This window comes from Hyla sarda, chromosome 2 (genome assembly GCF_029499605.1).
Source record: "Hyla sarda isolate aHylSar1 chromosome 2, aHylSar1.hap1, whole genome shotgun sequence".
In the NCBI taxonomy this organism is placed as follows: Eukaryota; Metazoa; Chordata; class Amphibia; order Anura; family Hylidae; genus Hyla; species Hyla sarda.
The window spans coordinates 110786972-110807591 of record NC_079190.1 but is presented as its reverse complement, the minus strand read 5'-3'; the positions used below and the strand labels follow the sequence as shown (position 1 = coordinate 110807591).

The 20620-nt window shown below is 43.4% G+C and overlaps 1 protein-coding gene across 5 annotated transcripts in view; it reads right to left on the bottom strand.

Annotated features, from left to right (window-relative positions):
• Positions 1 to 12586, bottom strand: part of CALCOCO1 (calcium binding and coiled-coil domain 1) — a 64626-nt gene extending 52040 nt beyond the window's left edge. The window contains exons 1-7 of one of the 5 annotated variants that reach the window (XM_056555197.1): positions 12452 to 12586; positions 7502 to 7663; positions 6154 to 6256; positions 5250 to 5440; positions 2705 to 2863; positions 1647 to 1795; positions 750 to 840 (exon numbers count right to left, since the gene is read on the bottom strand). In XM_056555197.1, the coding sequence (XP_056411172.1) occupies positions 750 to 840; positions 1647 to 1795; positions 2705 to 2863; positions 5250 to 5440; positions 6154 to 6256; positions 7502 to 7645 (837 nt within the window). In that variant the 5' untranslated portion in view covers positions 7646 to 7663; positions 12452 to 12586. Of the gene's footprint in view, positions 1 to 749; positions 841 to 1646; positions 1796 to 2704; positions 2864 to 5249; positions 5441 to 6153; positions 6257 to 7501; positions 7664 to 12276; positions 12372 to 12451 lie in introns of those variants that run through there. The other 4 variants (XM_056555200.1, XM_056555199.1, XM_056555198.1 and 1 more) reach the window with 4 other exon arrangements.
• Positions 12587 to 20620: the final 8034 nt, after the last annotated feature.

Here is a 20620-nt window from a genome sequence, read left to right as displayed (position 1 = left end):
TTGTTACCATTGCATCGAGGGTCGTCTCCAGCAAGGTGTGTGTGATTGCGATAGGTGCAGCAGTGCCGACTGCGCTTTCTCCTGACTCACAGAAAAATACTTAGTATGGCACTTTGGAGACATAGGAAGAAACAGCCATCAGGGGTGTGGGCCTTACCAATAGCTGATTTAAGGGGCTTTCTAAGAGTCAAACCTCAAGTTAGGCCATCAGTGATTGTCAGGGAGTCTGTCATTTAGAACATATGCTGATCATCAGGATGAAGGGGCTATGAGATCTAAAAAAAATTAATCTGTACTCACCTGCATCACTCCCGTGATGCCTCCAGTGTCCTGCTCCAGTCTCCGGGTGCGATTGTCCATCTGAGCTGCAGTGTGACATGTCTGGCCCCGGAAACTCCCGTGCCCATTCCGACACTCTGCAAATACCTGGCCAATGTGCCGCCTTAGCCAGCGATTCGTTCAAAAAATGATTGTATTGGGGGACTGAAGCAGAAAACTAGAGGCTCAACGGGAGCTCTGGGGGTGAGTAAAGGTTTATTTTCTTTTTTATTCCACACAATGGGAAATTGGAACCCCCACCTCCCTGACCAGATAACCCTTTTAAAGATATAATGATCAAGGCCTGATTGTGTACAGGCAAAGATGGAAACATGGAAAGGTTATACATGGATAAAAAAACATGGCAGAAACATGATGTCAGAATGCCCAAGAGAATTTCCCTCATGTCATGTCTATCATATGAAACATACCTGGGAGCGTTCCAACTCTGATGTTGTCTCTGTAAGACGTTGTTTTAGTTCGTCCTTCTTAGTTTCCAGAGACAGTTTTTTTGTTCCCAGCCTAAGTGATAAAAAAAAATATATAAAAATGTTTAGTATTAGAGTTTCGAAAACTTGAGAAACTGGACATATTTTGTAAAGTATTCAAGTACATCTCACAACACACAACAGGCTTTACTGAATTATTGTATCTCAGAGAACTTATCTATTGTCATAGAATTTGGATGCTTAAAGGGAACCAATCAGCAGATTTTAGCATATATAACGCTTGACAATGCGTTATATATGCTAAAATCGTTATCCTCACCTTCCCAATTATTTAATGCTGGGCATGACTGCGTCTGAAAGAGCCGAGTCCATTGACATTGAGCCTAGTCCATTGTTACAGCGTCACGAGCCTCCAGTGCCGCAGCCGGCATTCTAAACGAACCTCGGGTGCTGCAGGGAGATCGCAAGAGGTAGGACCCCCGTGATCAGACATCTTATCCCCTATCCTCTGGGAATAAGATGTCCAGGGGCAGAGTACCCCTTTAAGTATATACTGCATACTGATATTTAGGGGAAAACAGTATAGCTTCTAATTTGGCTCTAGTTGAGGCTGCAGGCAAATAGAACTAGATAATTTACCCATGGTTATGCAGGTAATCTGGAGGAGCTCAGAAAAAAAGCCAGAAAAGAGTAAAAAAATAAATAAATAAACACATATCTTCTTGTGATAAAGAAGTAAAGTTAAGAAATTAATCAGATTTCAAAGATTTTTTACTGAACATAAATTCTAAAATCCTGAACAAGCAGCTTAGATGTACATGTATAATGACTGGTGTGTATAACAAAATCAGACTACTAAGAGTAGAACAAAGTTTTTACATTTCAAGCTCCTTCGCTTTTTCCATCAGCTTTAAACTCATGATGTGGAGATCGCCCTCAAGTTTCGCGATTTGATCTTTATTCTCAGTCTCCTTACAGCTCAGTACATCACGTTCTTCCCTTACTTGCTGTTCTCTCACGTAGAGATCCTGCAAAATGATTAGAATGATATCTTAGCAAGTTAAACTTTTGAAGAAAGTTGCCAAGAAAGCTTTAAATTTGTACACTTCAAAGAAATAAATCATTGTTACTACAGTACATTTAAGATAGTAGACAAAACAGACATTTTTCCTTCTTGGTAACAATCTTACTTCTGGCCCACTACTAAGTTAGATCATATAATAGATAATGAAATCTATACACTTATTCCTTATCCTTATTTAAAGGGCTACTCCCCTGGAAAAAAAATGTGTGTATATATATATATATATATATATATATATATATTTAATCAACTGGTGCCAGAAAGTTAAACAGATTTGTGAATTACTTTTATTTAAAAATCTTAATCCTTCCAGCACTTATCAGCTGCTGTATGCTCCAGAGGAAGTTATTTTCTTTTTGAATTTCTGTCTGACCACAGTGCTCTCTGCTGACACCTCTGTCCATTTTAGGAACTGTCCAGAGCAGGATAGGTTTGCTATGGGGATTTGCTCCTACTCTGGACATGGAATTTACAAATCTGTTTACCTTTCTGGCATCAATTGATTTAAAAAAAATAAATGTTTTCCAGTGGAGTACCCCATTAATCTATTAATCCAATTATTTACATCTCATTGTCCCATTTCACTATGGCCCACTCACTAGTTTTGGGCAGTTTTTTGGCAGTTTCATGGTATGTACAACTCCAAATTCTCAAGACTACTCTGTCTATGCACAAACTATGAATTTCATAGCTTGTATATAGTAAATGCTATACTGAAAAATAATGCAAACCTGGATGTTTGCACGTAGATATGGTAACCAACTAAAAATAACTTTTTTAATAAGATTAATGTATATTGATGAAAACATATTAATTTAAGCATTTGCTACTACTGTGTAATTAAATAGCATACTTGATATTGGTGGTTGAGTTTGGCATGTTTGTTGTTTGATGTCTCCAATGCAGCCTCAAGTTCCTTGATTTGGTTCTTAAGAGAGCCGACATCCTCCTCCAGGGCAAGTCTGACCCTCATCAGATCATTCCTCTCCTGCTGGGAGAGCTCCAACTGTTGCTATTAAACAAATGTCAAGTAGTAAATCAAAAGATAGATAGACAACAGAAAGATGTTAAAGGCTACCTCTCATTTAAACCAGACGGAGAAGTCCCACCGCAAAATCCTGGCAACTCCATTCTCCACTCCTAAAGCGCGTGGTATAAGAAACTGCTGGAAGCCCTGTAGACTTGCATTGCAATACACCTGCATATATATCAATTGTTTTAGCTGCAGAAACTGAGTTTTGTGCTGGGGTTCTGCTGCCTGGCTCAAATGAGAGGTACTCTTTAAACCAATTCAGATACAGAGGCCAGGAATTACAATACCAACCTCCTATATAACGTGATCAGTAATACATCAGAAAAAGAAATGTAAAATATTTTACATGGAGAAAAAATGAAATGGTAATGGGTAAGAAAACAATAAAAAGTAAATGAGTTGTCTTAGTGGCTTACCCACAAATATGACATATATGTCTGGGTGAAATTGCCCTCCACTCCCAGGCCAGTCACGATCATAGTGGGACTCAGCAGTGATCGACATGTCAAAACTTAAAGGGGTATTCCTGCTTTATACATCTTATCCCCTATCCAAAGGATAGGGGATAAGATGTATGATTGCAGGGGTCCCGCTGCTGGGGACCCCTGCAATCTCGGAACCCTCAGAATTCTGTGCTGGTTGCTGCCTCTAAGACAGGGATGTGACGTCACGGCACGGCCACGCCCCCTAGTGACGTCACACCATGCCCCCTCCATTCAAGTCTATAGTAGGGGGCGTGACGGAATACCCCTTTAACAGAGGGTGCAAAGTGAGAGCTGGGGAGCAGAAGAGGTAAGACCTTTTTTGCTTCCTTAAAGGAGTTTAAAAAAACTGTCTCCCTGCATGAATGACATGTGTCGGCACAAAACTGTGGCTTACATGCCCCCTCTATGCATCTCTATGGTAGAGCCAGAGATACAGCGTTTGGGTATCTCCAGCTCTCCCATAAAGAGGCATGAAGTGGGCATGCCGGCCACAGCTTTGTGCCGACACACGTCATTCATGCAGGGAGCCGGGGCGTCATGCAGGAGATCGTAGGGGGTCCAACTGGTCAGACATTTGTGGTGCAATTATCAGTAAAAATTACATCTTATCTTTATTCTGTAGATCCATATGATTAAAATGACACGGGGTGATTCAAACTTTTATTAGGGAAGGGGTTAAATCACATTTATTAACTCTTTCTTTTTTTGCAATGTTATAGCCCCCATAGGGGACTATAACATGCATTACACTGATTGAATACACTGGTCAATGCTATGCCATAGCATAGCACTGATCAGTGTTATCGGCGGTCGATTACTCAAGCCTGGATCTCAGGCTTGGAGCAATCAAGTGCCGATTGGACAGCTGGGAGAAAGGTAAGAAGACTCCCGCTGTCTTCTCAGCTGTTCGGGACGCCACGATTTCACTGCGGCAGTCCCGAACAGCCCACTGAGCTAACCAGCGATACTTCTCTCCCGTTTTAGACACCGCTACCAACTTTGGTTGCAGCGTCTAAAGGGTTAATATCGGACATCAGCCCATCGGCGATGTCCGGTATTAGCCGTGGGTCCTGGTAGCTGATAGCAACCGGGACCTGCCGGGTATGAAGCGCGCTCAGCTCCTGAGCGTGCTTCACATAACGGGAGCCGGCCACAAGCGTAAATATACGCTCGTTGTGCTTAAGGGGTTAACAATACAGCCCCATTTTTTTAAAGCGTACATGTCAGATTCCACAAAAAAAAAACATATATATATATCTGTTACTTAGTACCTAATCCTGACCATGTACATCTAATTTGTATGCCTCTATCACCTATATTTATTATAAAAAAATACCTTTTTTCATTAGTTCACAGTGTTAGAAATCCTCTCAGGGCATGCTCCTCTCTTGTGGTGGTGGGAGGTGATTGGTGTGTCTGCTCATGTAGCTTTGTCCATGAGTCATCTCTTGTCCATGACTCAAGGACAAGCCTGATGCTTGGTGGACCCCTAGTTTTCTTTATTAAATATTCAAACTTTTTTAATCATATAAAAGCTCTTTAATTTGTATCAGTAACAACATATAAAAAGTTTTGTGATCTGACAGTGCCCATTTAAATCTGGCATTTCTGCTTATGTGGTAATAACTTTAGGCATTAAAAGGGTTGTCCAAGGTTAGAAAATATGGTAATTTCCTTTTGGAAAAGCACCAAACCTGTCCATGGATTGTGTCTGGTATTCTTGACTTATGTCTAGACTAGTAAACGTTGCTGGTGTTAGTCCTCTTCACCATTTCAGAACATAACATGATGGGTAAAACTGATCCATCTAAATGAACTTTCACATAGATATGGCAGATTCTGTTTTCAGTTAACATGAAGGTAATAAGACACTAAAGTACCTGCAGGAAAGTAGCTTTTGGGATAACCAAGATCATGTCCAGAGATGCTTCCTCATCTTCCAAAGTGACCAAGTCTTCTATGGGACGTGGTAGATTGAATACAAAAGGGTCACTGACCCCTTTCACCACTCCGTGGGCATCCACATAACGAAAATGATATTGCTGCTCACCAGGGCGCGGTAAATAACAGGCTGTGGGTTAATACATGTTTTGTAAAACTTGACATGAGACGTTTTCATTTGCTTATAATCTATATTGCAGGCGGCTTTAGAGGAAGGGCATCTTCTAGTGGGGAAATTTACATACGAAGATGATGAACAGTATAAAGTTAATTATGGATCTTTATATGTTAATCAAGATTTCATAATGTTGTGATAGTAAGAGGAGGACACCCAGGGAGGGACAATGGGAAGGCTGCAGAAGGCGCTAGATGCTGTAATAAGGCATACACAATGTTCTGTTTTTTGGTAAGAGTAGACAAACATTTACCCCTTTATTATGGCTGGAACTCAGCTGAGTGGCCTCTGACCCTAGTAACCATAGAGGGAATGGCCCTGCTGAGGTTATAGGCAATCCAGGCAGCTCTAAATTGACTACCTAGTGGAGGAACAGGGAACTGCAGCCTAAAACCTGTGGCTCTGCAGCTGGTGCAGAACCCTCTCAGCATGCTTGGAGTTGTACTTCTGCCCCAGCTGCAGAGCCACAGGTTGCGGACCACTGCTCCATACCAGTACATGCCCTTTATTGTGTTACTTACTGCCTCTTAAAAAGTCCAATATAATACAAAAAAAAAGTGATTGGGGAAAAGGGTTTTTGGCCAAGTGCATCATGAATTTTCATTTTCAGTCCAAAATGTCCCAGAATAGAAAAAGCTTCTGTAATGTGTTACTCATACATTTCTAACCTTGAAATTGAACATTGCAGTGATATTTGGATCCACTTGCAGGTGCTTCACAGGGCCCTGCCCAGACAAAAGTTTCATAGTCCCGTATAGAAGAAACTTCCACCTGTTATGGAGACAACACATAAATTGCTTAACTTAAGAGTTCTGAACTAGAAAATATTAATGCTTACCTAGACAGATATGGCTTATTTCACACTGCCGTTGCTTCCCGTCAGGAACGGCCGTTAAAGTCTCTTTTTTTTTGTGTGTGACTTTAACGGCCGTTCTCGTGATGGGGAGAAATGGGCAACAATGGGTCCCGACGGCTCCTTTTACTATTATGGGGGCCATCTGGTGCTGTTGTTTTTTGATGGGAATAGCAGGAGAAAAAGACGGCGCTTGCAGTATTTTTTCTCCCGCTATTTTCCCCGACTCCCCCGATGGCCGTCACACTGGCATGTCATAACGGCAGTGTGAAAGAAGCCTTATCTATCTATCTATGCCATATCTATCTATCACCCTGTAAGGGTCTGTTCACACAGCAGCGGATTTTTGCAGAAATTTCGGCAGATGAAAATCAGCTCTGTACATCTGAATGGTGTTGTGTCTGCATGGATTTCTTCTTCAATTCTTCATTAATGGAACAGTTGCCTAAGGCTAGGTTCAGACTACGGAATCTCCGGGCGGAAAATTTCCGCCAGCAGATTCCGAGTGCGGCCAGTGCCGACTGAATGAGTTGGCGCTAGGACCGTGTGGACACTGCAGTCTCCAATAGATTGCAATGTTTTCCGCAAGTATTTCCGCCTGAAGAAAGAGCAACGCCATTCTTCTGGCGGAAATTTCCAAGCGGATTTTCCGTTCATAAATTCAGCTTCACAAATTCCGAAGTGTGAATTTGTGAACGGAAACCCATTCACTACACTATACATTTTATCAAGCGGAATTTCCGCCTGCAATTTCAAAGCGGAATTGCAGGCGGAAATTCCGTAGTCTGAACCTAGCCAAAATGTCTGCCTTGACAACCAGAGACATATGGCCACATTCACACCTGTGCTGGAGCCTCCATTGCAGATTTTTCTAAAAAAAAATAAAAATAATACAGGACTAAATAATGCAGCATGTAGCATTTTTTGGTCCAAGAAACCAAACAGACCCCTTTAAAATAGGTGACGTTTGTTCGGCACCACTGGTGTCTGACATGTAAGAGATCCAGCACTGCGGTTATGTTTGGTTTTCTGCTCCTATAAAGAGATAGAAAACCAATAATTCTGAGTAAACAGAATAACTCAGATAACTATATCTCATTTTGGTAACCAGTACTTGAAGACATAGGCAAATTCATATACAAAACACAACTCAGGTTTCTCACTTTAAAAATGCCGATCCAGTCGCTGGTAGAACTCTTCATTCTGGCTGGCAGGGTGTAGTGGCATTCTACTTTGGTACTGGGCACATAGGTTTGGGCCACATTCAAGAAGCTTATGCATGACACCTGAGATAGAGACTCCTCCATGGTGGTCACTCTTTATGTCTATGGATAACAACAAATAAAACTGTTATTTTCATTTAATGCAGATTATTGAAAACAATTAGACATTAACTGCTTCATAATAATGAAGAAAAAGAAAAAAAAATTGGAATACACATTTAATCAGTATTAAAGTGACAGTACATCATAAAAGTCTAATTTTGGAAAAGTGCTTTGACATTTCTTCATGCTGTATGTTTTATAAGCAATGTAAATATTTAGACCTCATACACACAAGTCTAATAAAATACATATAAACACTGTGTTCAGTTCCATATTTGTCAGTGATCTCCTATCAGTAAAATTGGAAAAAAAAAACTACTATTATTAGAGACATAGGGGACTTTTATCATTCCATTTAGAGCTGTTTTGTTGTCTATATTTGGCACATTTTGGGCGCAGTGTTTTTTTTTTTTTGCAAATTTTTTTGTAGCTTTTCAAATAGACATTCTTCACAATGTTTTTTTGTAGTAAACCATTTATCCTTTTCACCACGCAGTGTTCACTTATTTAATAACTGAGACATATGTTAAGAGTTGCAAATCTACATCACTTAAAGGGGTACTCCTCCCCTAGACATCTTATCCCCTATAGCAAGCAGCACCCATCTGTAACTGCTTCCGGAAGCGCTGGAGGCTCTCAGGCTAATTCCTCCCGACCACGGGGACGGAAGATCGTGACGTCACGACTCCGCCCCCGTGTGACATCACGCCCCGCCCCCTCAATGCAAGTCTATGGGAGGGGGCGTGACAGCTAGGTGATAAGTTAAAATCTTGAGATAACCACCTAAATGGGCACTGTCAGATACAATACCTTTTGATATGTTGTAAAGCATGAAAAAACAATATGTTTTGCAATTGCTTTAATCAGAAAATATTTTATACTGAAAAAGCCAGTCAAAAAACTGGCCACTAGGGGTCCCCCTGCCTCCTGGGACACATACCAGTCCTGCAGTGTCCAGAGGTTATCGACACGTCTTGGACACCATGAGTGATTGAATGGCTGCAGGCAGGTGAGGGAGGAGGCATCACAGTGAGGAGAAGAGAAGGACACGCCCCATATGCCTCTGCATGGACAGAAACCTCACTGAGAAAATTATGGCAAGTAAATAAAGGTAATTCTGAGAAAAATATAGGTTGTAGACACAGGAACATATAAAAAAAAAATTTTTTTTGGGGGGGGGGGGGATCTGACAGGTACGCTTTAAAGTTCCATGCTATTTCATTGTTTTTTTAGGCTTCATAGAATTCAGTGGGAAGAAGGAGGCCTCCTATATTTCATGCTCTGTATTTAGAAATGCAGTCTGTAGAGAACTGTTTCCCAACCATTGCCTTCAGCTGTTGCAAAACTTCGGCTGTCCTGGCATGCTGGGAGTTGTAGTTTTGCAACAGCTGGATGCACATTGGTCGGTAAACACTGCTGTAGAGTAATACTGCAGTATATAATAAAGCTTTACTGACTAACATTGATTCCATATTCAGAAGTATTCAGTAAGCATAGCCTGGTCCTTAAATTTATAGTCCACCGGTCTCTTTATAAAAATAATAGAGCCGTGCATTCAGAATAAAGCCTCTTAGCTCAATGCCAATGGGTTCATGCAGCTTGGACCTCCTCCAGATCTCATGGAGAAAAATTAAATCTGTTGCTTTGTTTTACTGCGCCGGTGCCCTAACCTGTGGCGGCCGTTTTCGCTAGGTCCTCATAGTGCGCTTTATAATGAATTGACTTTAATATTTTTAATCCCAATTAAACTCTGCACGAAAACCAAAAGGACATGAATCAGGATTTCATTTGTGGGCAAAGCTTCGCTTCTTTCCATAATTTTACGTGAGGTTTGCCAAGTCATGAATCATCCTTTCCTCTCTTCAAATGCAGTGTTAACTCTTTATATTCCAGATGCCAAGTAGCTTATCTGCCTACGAAATTATGGATGACTGATATATACTAGGAGTAACTGGTTCCAATTGATATTTAAAGGGATTTTCCAGTGAAAAGATATTGATAGCCTATCCTCGGGATAGGCTATCAATATGTGATCAGCAGGGTGCCAAAACCCTGCACACCTTCTGATCAGCTGTTCTGAAGAGCCGTGGCACCTGCACTATTTTCTTCAATGGGAGACTGGGGGGTGTGTGAAAAAAAGTGTCCTTTTCTTTTCTGCGTGGCTATGCTCTAAAATTCCCGCGGAAATCAATAGAAGCTCCATGACTAGCTCTCCGCGCTGACTAAGGCCAAAAAAATCTGCTGGCAGATTTTTACGCCATGTTCACACAGCAGAACTTGCAAGCTGAATTTTTCTGCCGGAAATTCAGTTGCAGCAGAAATCCAATGTTTTTAATGAGATTCTGCTGCACTGTGCACACAGGGGAATTTCTTCCATGGAAACACCTGCCGCGGAAAAATCGATTCCTACCTCCACAGAAAGAATTGCTATGGCAAATTCTTTCTGTGGAATCCTCCATGAAATGCATTGTGGTCTAGGAAGCCAGCGCATTAACAAGCGGTCCTAGCATGAGCATGTTCTGCTGGCACCTGCTGTTTGCCAAATGTCCACCAGAAATTTTCCAGATGGACATTCCACATAAAGTTTGATATGGAAGCATAGCCTAAGGGTACATTCACACGCGCAGATTTTCTCAGCGTATTTAGCTGCGGATCCGCTGGTGATATGCTGGCTTTACATGTGCCTGCTGGTAGAGGCAATACGCCGCTACAAGCAGACACAGTGCAGCGATGTGTGCGGCGTACTCGCACATCGTGGCCGCTCTCCCTGCTCTGAGCTAGGCAGAGAGCTCCCGCGATGTGCGACTATACTGAGACTCACACATCGCAGTGTGTCTGCTGGTAGTAACATATTGCCAGCATAGAGCGGGCCTTCACCAGCGGATCTGCAGCGTAAAATACACTGAAAATCCGCGAATGTGAACGTACCCTTAGGCTATGTTCACACTGAAATCAGCTGGAAATTCCACAAAGCGGATTCCACTGTCCCAGTCACATGGCGGAATTTCCACTACGGAAATTATTCAACAACATTAAACCAGTCTTTAAATTTTGTGGAATTCTGTGGAAGTCAATTGTAGTCAATATGACTCCTATTAAAGTCAATGGGACTCGTGTTTAGTGCACAAAAATTCTGCAAAAAATCAGCAGTCAGCTTTGAAGAACAGAATTTGAGTGGAATCACAGAAATGATGCCTTGTGAACATAGCCTTAGGCTGTTCTTTCTGGTGTAATACCACACACACACTGAAAACAGATGGTTTTTAGAAGAAAAAAAAATAAAAAATCCCAGGGGGTTATATATAGGGATAATCCGACCTTTGAAAAAGATGGCCTATCCTCAGGAGTTTTTGATTCCTAAGTTTTATATAGACTGAACTTTGCACTTCTCATTTGCAGAAGCCGAAAGTTCTACGTGCAGTTGTAAAATCTTGGCCTTTACAAGTAAATTCCCTCCACAGATATTAGGTAACTACATAACCTGCAAGTAGGATACTGTCCCACCTTTGTAGTATATACAGGGGAAAACTGCGTTTTCTAGGTAAACGTCTTTTGGCTGTCCGGGCATGCTGGGAGTTGTAGTTTTGCAACAGCTGAAGGCACCCTGGTTGAGAAATACTGATATAAAGAAGTGTCTCCCAACCAGGGTGCCTCCAGCTGTTGCAAAACTACAACTCCCAGCATGCATGGAAAGAAAAAGAGCTTCACACAGCTTAAATTCACAAGGTCATTCTTTCGGTGGAATATTAAGTGGAATGCATTGCCGGCTATGTGAACCAGCAATGATCGTGGGGTCCTAGCGCCAAGCACACTCAAGTGGAGATTCCGTAGTTTGCATGTGTTCACACTACAGAATTTCTACTGCACCGTAATATCCAAAGCTGAAATTCTGTAGGGAGCTTTCTGCCAGAATATCTGCAGCAGATCTGCATGGTGTGAACATAGACAATTCCAAGTATTCACTACTGAATGGTGATGTAAGTGATGATAAGTGCTTATATGTTATTACAAATTCTCGTATTACATCCTGTCTAGGAAAGCTGGGTGGCAGCCAACATGAATGCATTACTGCTTCCATGTCACCAGGCTGGGAGTCTTGTGGTGCAAAACGCTTGCAAAGGGTTAAATCTCTGCAGCAAAATGCTTGGTGATGTTGGCCAGGTGTGAACTGCTGGTTTACAGGGGCACAGGAAAGCTGGGTGACCACCCTCATGGTAACAGGTCTCATACAGAAGACGAGGCGGGGCCAGGACTAGTCACAGGTGTCTGTTTTATTTTTTTTTTTAGTTTAGTGCAGCTGTCTTCAAACTGTAGCCCTCCAGATGTTGCAAAACTACAACTCCCAGCATGCCCGGACAGCCGTTGGCTGTCCGGGCATGCTGGGAGTTGTAGTTTTGCAACATCTGGAGGGCCACAGTTTGAAGACCACTGGTCTAGTGTTTCCCAACCAGGGTGCCTCCAGCTGTTGCAAAATGAAAAAAATGCTGGGAGTTGTAGTTATGCAACCGCTGGAGGCACCCTGGTTGGAAAACACTGCTATAGTCATTGGGCTACTCTAAATAAAAAACTTATGATGGACAGAGAACTCCCCGGCGCCGCCGCTGCTGCTGCACCTCCTCCATCTGCTGTACTAGGCCTATACAGCGCTGCAGACTGGCTGCGCAGCACTTGTGTCCCGGCTTCACGCATCGTTAAAACCCAACACATCCCGACCCGCCCTCATACAGGAAGCTGCGGCACCGCACAGAGCACCCCGCACCCCCCATAGGAACAAACAAAACCGCTTACCCCCGCACTCAGAAATCAGCTGTCCCACAACAACAAAAGCTTTGCGCGCTGCTACCTGGGAGTTGTAGTTTCAGGACGGGATTAGCTAGATGGACCATCTAATAGAACGGACTACATTACCCAGAGAGACTCGCGCCGGCAGAGGATCACAGGTCTGGGCAGGATGCGCGTTGCTATGGGTAACGGGGCATTTTGGGAGCTCGTCTTATTTTATGGAATGAAAAGTTCTTTCTGAGAAGTGTGCTGACTGGGAGGTGGGCATGACCTGGTCTACCGCCTCTGCCAACTTTACTGCAAGGGCACTGGGTCTTATAGGAATGTATCACCTAGATCCGTGGTGTCCAAACTGTGGACCTCCAGCTGTTGCAAAACTACAACTCCCAGCATGCCCAGACAGCCTAGATCAGTGGTCTTTAAACTGTGGACCTCCAGCTGTTGCAAAACTGGAACTCCTAACATGCCCGGACAGCCTAGAATAGTAATCTCCAAACTGGGGACCTGCAGCTGTTGCAAAATTACAACTCCTAGCATGCCCGGTCAGGCTAGATCAGTGGTCTCCAACCTGTGGATCTCCAGCTGTTGCAAAACTACAACTCCCAGCATGCCTGGACAGCCTAGATCAGTGGTCTCTAACCTGTGGTTCTCCAGCTGTTGCAAAACTACAACTCCCAGTATGCCTGGACAGCCTAGATCAGAGGTCTCTAACCTGTGGTTCTCCAGCTGTTGCAAAACTACAACTCTCGGCTCGCCCAGACAGCCATTGGCTTCTTTGCTGTTTACAGCTAGATCATCTGAAACATCTTCTTTTATCTGTTCAGTTTATAAGGGGTTACATATATATATATATATATATATATATATATATATATATATGTGTTTATATATATATATATATATATATATATATTTTTTTTTTTTTTTATTAGTAGAATTTCTTGCCTTATTTCCTTTGGAAAGAAAAAAAGGTTTTTCTATCGTGCAGGAGTATCAAAGAGGTGTGGTCCAGGGTCTACCATGCCAGGGATTGCAACCATACTCTAAGGCAGGCATAGGCAACCTTCGGCACTGCAGATGATTTGGACTACATCTCCCATGATGCTCTTGCAGCCAAAATGTTGACAAAGCATCATGAGAGCTGTAGTCCAAATCATCTGCAGTGCCGAAGGTTGCCTATGCCTGCTTTAAGGCTAAGTTTCTACTTGTTTTTTTTGGGGGGGAAAACGGCAAGAAAAACGCCAATTCTGCCGCATGGCGTTTTTTCGGCCAAAAAAACGCTGCGGCCAGAAATTGCAAAATTCTTTTTCCACTTGGTGTTTTTCAGTTTGGCTTTTTGTAATCCTTTTGACATTTTTCAGCTCCTTGGCGGTTTTGCAAAATCGTAGCATGTTGAGCCACTGGCATTTTTCCCCCTGAAACCGTGGTGTTTTTCTCCCATAGAAGTCTATGGGAGTAAAAAAAAAACGCCAAGAAAAACGCCATGTGTGTTTTAACTTTGGCGTTTTTTCAGGCGTTTTTTATTCTCTTTTGGACTTTAGCGATCCAAAAATGTGATGGAGATACCTTTTTTAATAATATTTTGTAGGGTACCATTAAAGAAAAATAATAAAATAGATACAGTAGTGATGGAAAAAATGTATTTAACGAAATGTATCTTTTTTCATAACAACATTTTTATTAATTTTTAAACAGGGATCAATTTATGTGGGCGGGCAGGGACCTAAAAATATAGCCAACAATAATAAAAATGTAGTGTGTGCGTTTTTCACTTTTTATTCTTTCTTTTTAGGTGGTACTACTACTCCCAGCATGGAACACACACTGTTCAATGATGGGAGTAGTAGTACCTGTACTAATTGACAGATCGCCGGGGTCCCTTGCGATCCTCTTGTATAATGTATAGATGCGGCGGCCGCTCTTCTATGGTCCCCTGCACTGCCGTATATATACATCTATTCATATTTCCCGCAGAGAGCTGTGATTGGCCAGAGGGTTCCAGCCAATCACAGCTCTGTGGGAAATACGAATATGTGTATATATATACACGTCAGTGCAGGGGACCATAGAAGAGCGGCCGCCACATCTATACATTATACAGGAAGATCACAGCGGGTATCAAGAGTGACACTTGCTGCGATCTGTCAACTGCAGGTACTACAGCTCCCAGCATGGAACAGAGCATGCTCCATGATGGGAGGAGTAGTACCTGCAGTTAAGGAAAGATCACAGCGGGTGTCACTCCTGACACCCGATGCCATCGTCCTATCTATTGCAGAGATGTGGAGCGGCTCTATATAGCGCTCACATCTCTGCTCTGTACTCCGGCCAGTGATGTGAATAGAACATCACTCATTCATATTTCCCTCAGAGAGCGGTGATTGGCTGCAACCATCCGGCCAATCACCACTCTGGGAAAAAAATATGAATGAGTGATGTTCTATTCACATCACTGGCCGGAGTACAGAGCAGAGATGTGAGCGCTATATAGAGCCACTCCACATCTCTGCTATATTATGGATGATTGCATCGGGCGATATGTCTATTAGTACAGGTACTACTACTCCCATCATGGAACAGTCTGTTCCATGCTGGGAATAGTAGTACTACCTAAAAAATGTTTTAAAAAAAGAGAGAAAAGTGAAACACACACATACTTTGTAAAAAAAATAAAATTTCGTTATAAAAAATATAAATTTCGTTAAATACATTTTTTTTTCCCACCACTACTTTTTTATTTGTTTTTCGCTACCCAACAAATTTTTGGTACAAAAAATAAAATAAAAAAAAAAATGCCAAAGGGGCCAAAAATGCAATCTCCACACAACTACAGAAAAAACGCCAGGCCCAGGAAATTGCACTGGTGCTTTTTCAAGTACAAACTTAGCCTAAGCTAGTGTTTCCCAACCAGGGTGCCTCCAGCTGTTTCAAAACTACAACTTCCAGCATGCCTGGACAGCCTAAGGCTGTCCAGGCATGCTGGGAGTTGTAGTTTTGCAACAGCTGGAGGCTCTCTGGTTGGGAAACAGTGCTCTAAGCAGATGTCATGCCATGTCCTGCCTGTGATTGACACACAGGGCTTGCCTGCCCGCAGCAGCCCTAGGTACTTTTAGGGTACGTTCACACGTGCGGATTTTTTAGCGGGTTTTCCGCTGCGTATTTGAAAGGGTTTTCCGCTGCGGAATGTACACTACGGAAAATCCGACGCAAGCCCCATTGAAGTCAGTAGGGACTGTGGCGGATTTTCTGCAGCGTAAATTCCGCTGCGGAAAATCTGCTGCGGACAGCCAAGAAGAGCCTGTCCACTTTCAAATACGCAGCAGAAAGCCCGCAAAAAAATCAGGGCGTGTGAATGTACCCTTAGGGTACGTTCCCACCTGGAGTATTTGCTGCTTATTTGCTGCGTATTTGCTGTTGCGTACTTTATTTTCCCATTGAAGTCAAGAAAATACGCAGCAGCAAATACAGAGCAAATACGCAGCAAAATACGCCAGGTGGGAACGCACCCTTAATGTGTATAACGGCGCACAAGTCTGGGAGGGATTCAGAGCTTCTCGTACTCGCTGTGCGTGTGCCCTAATACCCATGGTACGAGCATGCACAGGAAAAAATACATCTCCTGGATCAGAGAGAAAAATTGTTTAAAAGGAAAAAAAAGTAAGGAATTCAACTAAGAAAGGTGTGCCTGACTTAAAATATTAACCCCTTCTACACTGTGTGGCCTGTTTACCAAGACTAGGTGAATGACATTAACCCTGAACATGGTGGGATAAGTCCCTATCTAACCAATAAAACCATGACACAGTCATTTCTTTGATGGACGATGGGAGTGGGCCACAGCTTTATTTGTATAAATAACTGTTCACATTATTTTGTAAAACCTTTAACACTTCAACCTCCAGTTGGCTGCTGCCCAGATGCGGATGAAGCATGCTGCCGGCCGCCGGCCTTTACAGATGTTATCAGTTATAAACTCTCCTCCACTGCCAGATGTGAAAGTTAACAGACACTTCTTTCACATTGCCATTGCACCCCGTCAAGAACGGCCATCAAACACGCTCTTTTTTTCCCCCCGAGTTTGATGGCCGCCATTTGACGGGCAGGAGAGGGTCCCGATGGACCCCATTATAGTCAATGGGGTCTGTTGGTCGCTGCTGTTTTTCAGCGGAGTAGTGGGAGAAAAAGACAGCGCAAGCTTATTACAGAAATTTGTACCCTGCTCCTCCTATACACCAAGTCTGTGACACCTAAGCCTTAGGTGTCGCCCATAAAATATGTGACGGGTGCACTTTAAGATTATATCCTCAAAAACAAAGCCAAAGGGTTTCGGACCTATAGTCCTTTATCATGGCTGTGATGTAGTAGTAGTAGTATACACATAGTATGCATAGAAAAACGCATCCAAGAACCTCCCTGAGCTTCAGGAGCAGATAAAATGATTCCTGTTTAATATGTCTCATGGCCGGCATTCTAGACAAATAACATGCCTGCTTAGGCTACATTCATACGGCTGTCTTCGGCAGTGTGAAGCCCGTTATTTTAGGATCGAGAAAATCCGGAGAAAAGGTAGTGCTTGCACCGACTTTTTCTCCGTTTTTTCTCTCCAAAAACAACGGCTGCTATTGAATACAATGGGGTCCATCGGGACCCGTTATTTGCCAGTATGCTCCGGCAAAATGCAAAAAAATATAAAAAGCATACCGGCAGTGGGAAAGGGGCACCATCATCCTTACATAAGTCCAGGGGAGATGCCAGCAACAATAGACTGAAGCTGTCCTATCCGCATGAATAGCATGTTATCTATACACTGGTGTCACCTTTAATTTTACTCCTGTCGGTGAGGATAAGGAGGACACTGCTGGGAAATCATCAGTACAGAAGTCTCAGCTTAGTTTAACCCCTTAAGGACCAAGCACGTATGAGTACGTCCCTGCACCCTGGGTCTTAAGGACCAGGCACGTACTCATACGTCCGTGGGAATTTCGGTCCCCGCCGCGCGCCGGGTGGGGACCGGACCGGGATGACTGCTGATATCGATCAGCAGTCACCCCGCGCAAATGCCCAGGGGGGTCATCAGACCCCCACATGTCGGCGATCGGCGCAAATCGCAAGTGAATTCACACTTGCGATTTGCACGATTCTGGGTCATTACAGGTCTATGGTGACCTTGTGACCCGGAATATAAGGGGGATCGCGGGTGTCTAAGACACCCACGATCCCCCTGAAGAGATAGGAGTGAGGTGGCAGGGGTGCCCCTCCTCCTATCCCTGCTATTGGTGGTCTAGACGTGACCACCAATAGCAGATCGGGGGAGGGGGGGTTAACTTTCGTTTTCCTCCGTCCTGCCCACCCACAATAGGCAGGGCAGAACGGGGAAGCCGAAGGGGACTGGCGCCGGAGTCCACTTACCGATCTGCGGAGGCTGCGGGCGACGATCAGGGAGCGGCGATGTCGTGCAGCAGGCTCCCTGGATCCGACAGAAGCCGGTAAGTTGCCTAGCAACATCTGGAGGGCTGCAGTCCGAGACCACTATATAGTGGTCGCTATACTGTAGCACTCCAGGTGTTGCAAAACTACAACTCCCAGCATGCCCAGACAGCTGTTTGGGCATGCTGGGAGTTGTAGTTTTGCAACAGCTGTAGGGCTACAGTTTGAGATCACTATATGGTAGTCTCTGAACTATAGCCCTCCAGATTTTGCAAAACTACAACTCCTAGCATGCCCACACAACTGTTTGCTGTCAGGGCATGCTGGGATTTGTGGTTTTGCAGCATCTGGAGGGCCACAGTTTGCAGTGGTCTCTATACTGTAGCTCTCCAGATGTTGTAAAACTGCAAATCCCAGCATGCACAGACAGCAAACAGCTGTCTCAGCATGCTGGGAGTTGTAGTTGCGATCCCTCCAAATGTTGCATAACTACATCTCCCAGCATGCCCTTCAGTGATCAGTACATGCTGGGAGTTGTAGTTTTGCAACACCCGGAGGCACACTGGTTGGAAAATATTGAGTTAGATAACAGAACCTAACTGAAGGTTTTCCAACCAGTGTGCCTCCAGCTGTTGCAAAAGTACAACTCCCAGCCTGCATGGTCTGTCAGTACATGCTGGGAGTTGTAGTTTTGAAACAGCTGGAGGTTTGCCCCCCCCCCCCCCATGTGAACGTACACGGTACATTCACACAGTAAGGCTTACAGTAAGTTTTCTGCTTCAAGTATGACCTGCGGCAAATTTTTCGCCATAGCGCAAACTCCTAGCAGGGAGCTCACTGTAAACCTCCGCCAGTGTGAATGTACCCTAAAAACACTACACTACACTAACACAAAATAAAGGGTAAAACACTACATATACACCCCCTTACACTGTCCCCCCAATAAAAATTGAAAACGTATTGTACGGCAGTGTTTCCAAAACGGAGCCTCCAGCTGTTGCAAAACAACAACTCACAGCATTTCTGGACAGCTACTGACTGTTCAGGCATGCTGGGAGTTTAGCAACAGCTGGAGGCACCCTGTTTGGGAATCACTGGCATAGAATACCCCTATGTCCACCCCTATGCAATCCTTAATTTAGTCCTCAAATGCGCATGGCGCTCTCTCACTTGGGAGCCCTGTCATATTTCAAGGAAACAGTTTAGGGCCACATATGGGGTATCTCCGTACTCGGGAGAAATTACACTACAAATTTTGGGGGGCTTTTTCTCCTTTTACCCCTTATGATAGGAAAAGTTGGGGTCTACACCAGCCTGTTAGTGAAAAAAAAAAAGGAAAAAAAGACCCCCAAAATTTGTAACACATTTTCTCCTGAGTAGGGAAATACCCCAGATGTGGGCGCAAAATGCTCTGCGGGTGCACAATAAGGCTCAGGAGTGAGAGCGCACTATGTACATTTGAAGCCTAAATTGGTGATTTGCACAGGGGTGGCTAATTTTACAGCGGTTCTGACATAAACGCAAAAAAATAAATACCGACATGTGACCCCATTTTGGAAACTACACCCCTCATGGAATGTAACAAGGGGTATAGTGCGCCTTAACACCCCACAGGTGTTTGACAAATTTTCGTTAAAGTTGGATGGGAAAATGAAAAAAAAAATTTTTTCACTAAAATGCTGGTGTTACCCAAAATTTTCCATTTTCACAAGGGAAAATAGGAAAAAAGCCCCCCAAAATTTGTAACCCCATTTCTTCTGAGTAAGAAAATACCCCAAATGTGGATGTAAAGTGCTCGGCGGGCGAGCTACAATGCTCAGAAGAGAGGGAGCACCATTGGGATTTTGAAGAGAAAATGTGTCCGTAATTGAAGGCCACGTTTGTTTACAAAGCCCCCATAGTGCCAGAACAATGGACCCCCCAACATGTGACCCCATTTTGGAAACTACACCCCTCACGTAATGTAATAAGGGGTTCAGTGAGCATTTACACCCCACAGGTGTCTGACAGATTTTTGGTACAGTGGTCCGTGAAAATGAAAAATTGTATTTTTCATTTGCTCAGTCCACTGTTCCAAAGATCTGTCAAATGCCAGTGGGGTGTAAATACTCACTGCACCCATTATTAAATTCTGTGAGGGGTCTAGTTTCCAAAATGGTATGCAATGTGTTTTTTTTTCTGTTCTGGACCCATAGGGGCTTCCTAAATGTGACATGCCCCCCGACCAAAATTTGCTCTCAAAAAGCCAAATATGACTCCTTCTCTTCTGAGCATTGTAGTTCGCCCGTAGTGCACTTCAGGTCAACTTATGGGGTACCTCCATACTCAGAAGAGATGGGGTTACAAATTTTGGGGGGTATTTTCTTCAAGCAAAAATTTGAAATTTGGGGGGAAACACACATTTTATTTTATTTTTTTACATATGCAAAAGTCGTGAAACACCTGTGGGGTAATAAGACTCACTTAATTCCTTGTTACGTTCCTCAAGGGGTCTAGTTTCCAAAATGGTAGGCCTTGTGTTTTTTTTTTTTTTTTGCTGTTCTGGCACCATAGGGGCTTCCTAAATGCAACATGCCCCCCAAAAACCATTTCAGAAAAACGTACTCTCCAAAATCCCCTTGTCGCTCCTTCGCTTCTGAGCCCTCTACTGCGCCCGCCGAACACTTTACATAGACATATGAGGTATTTCCTTACTCGAGAGAAATTGGGCTACAAATATAAGTATAAATTTTCTCCTTTTACCCCATG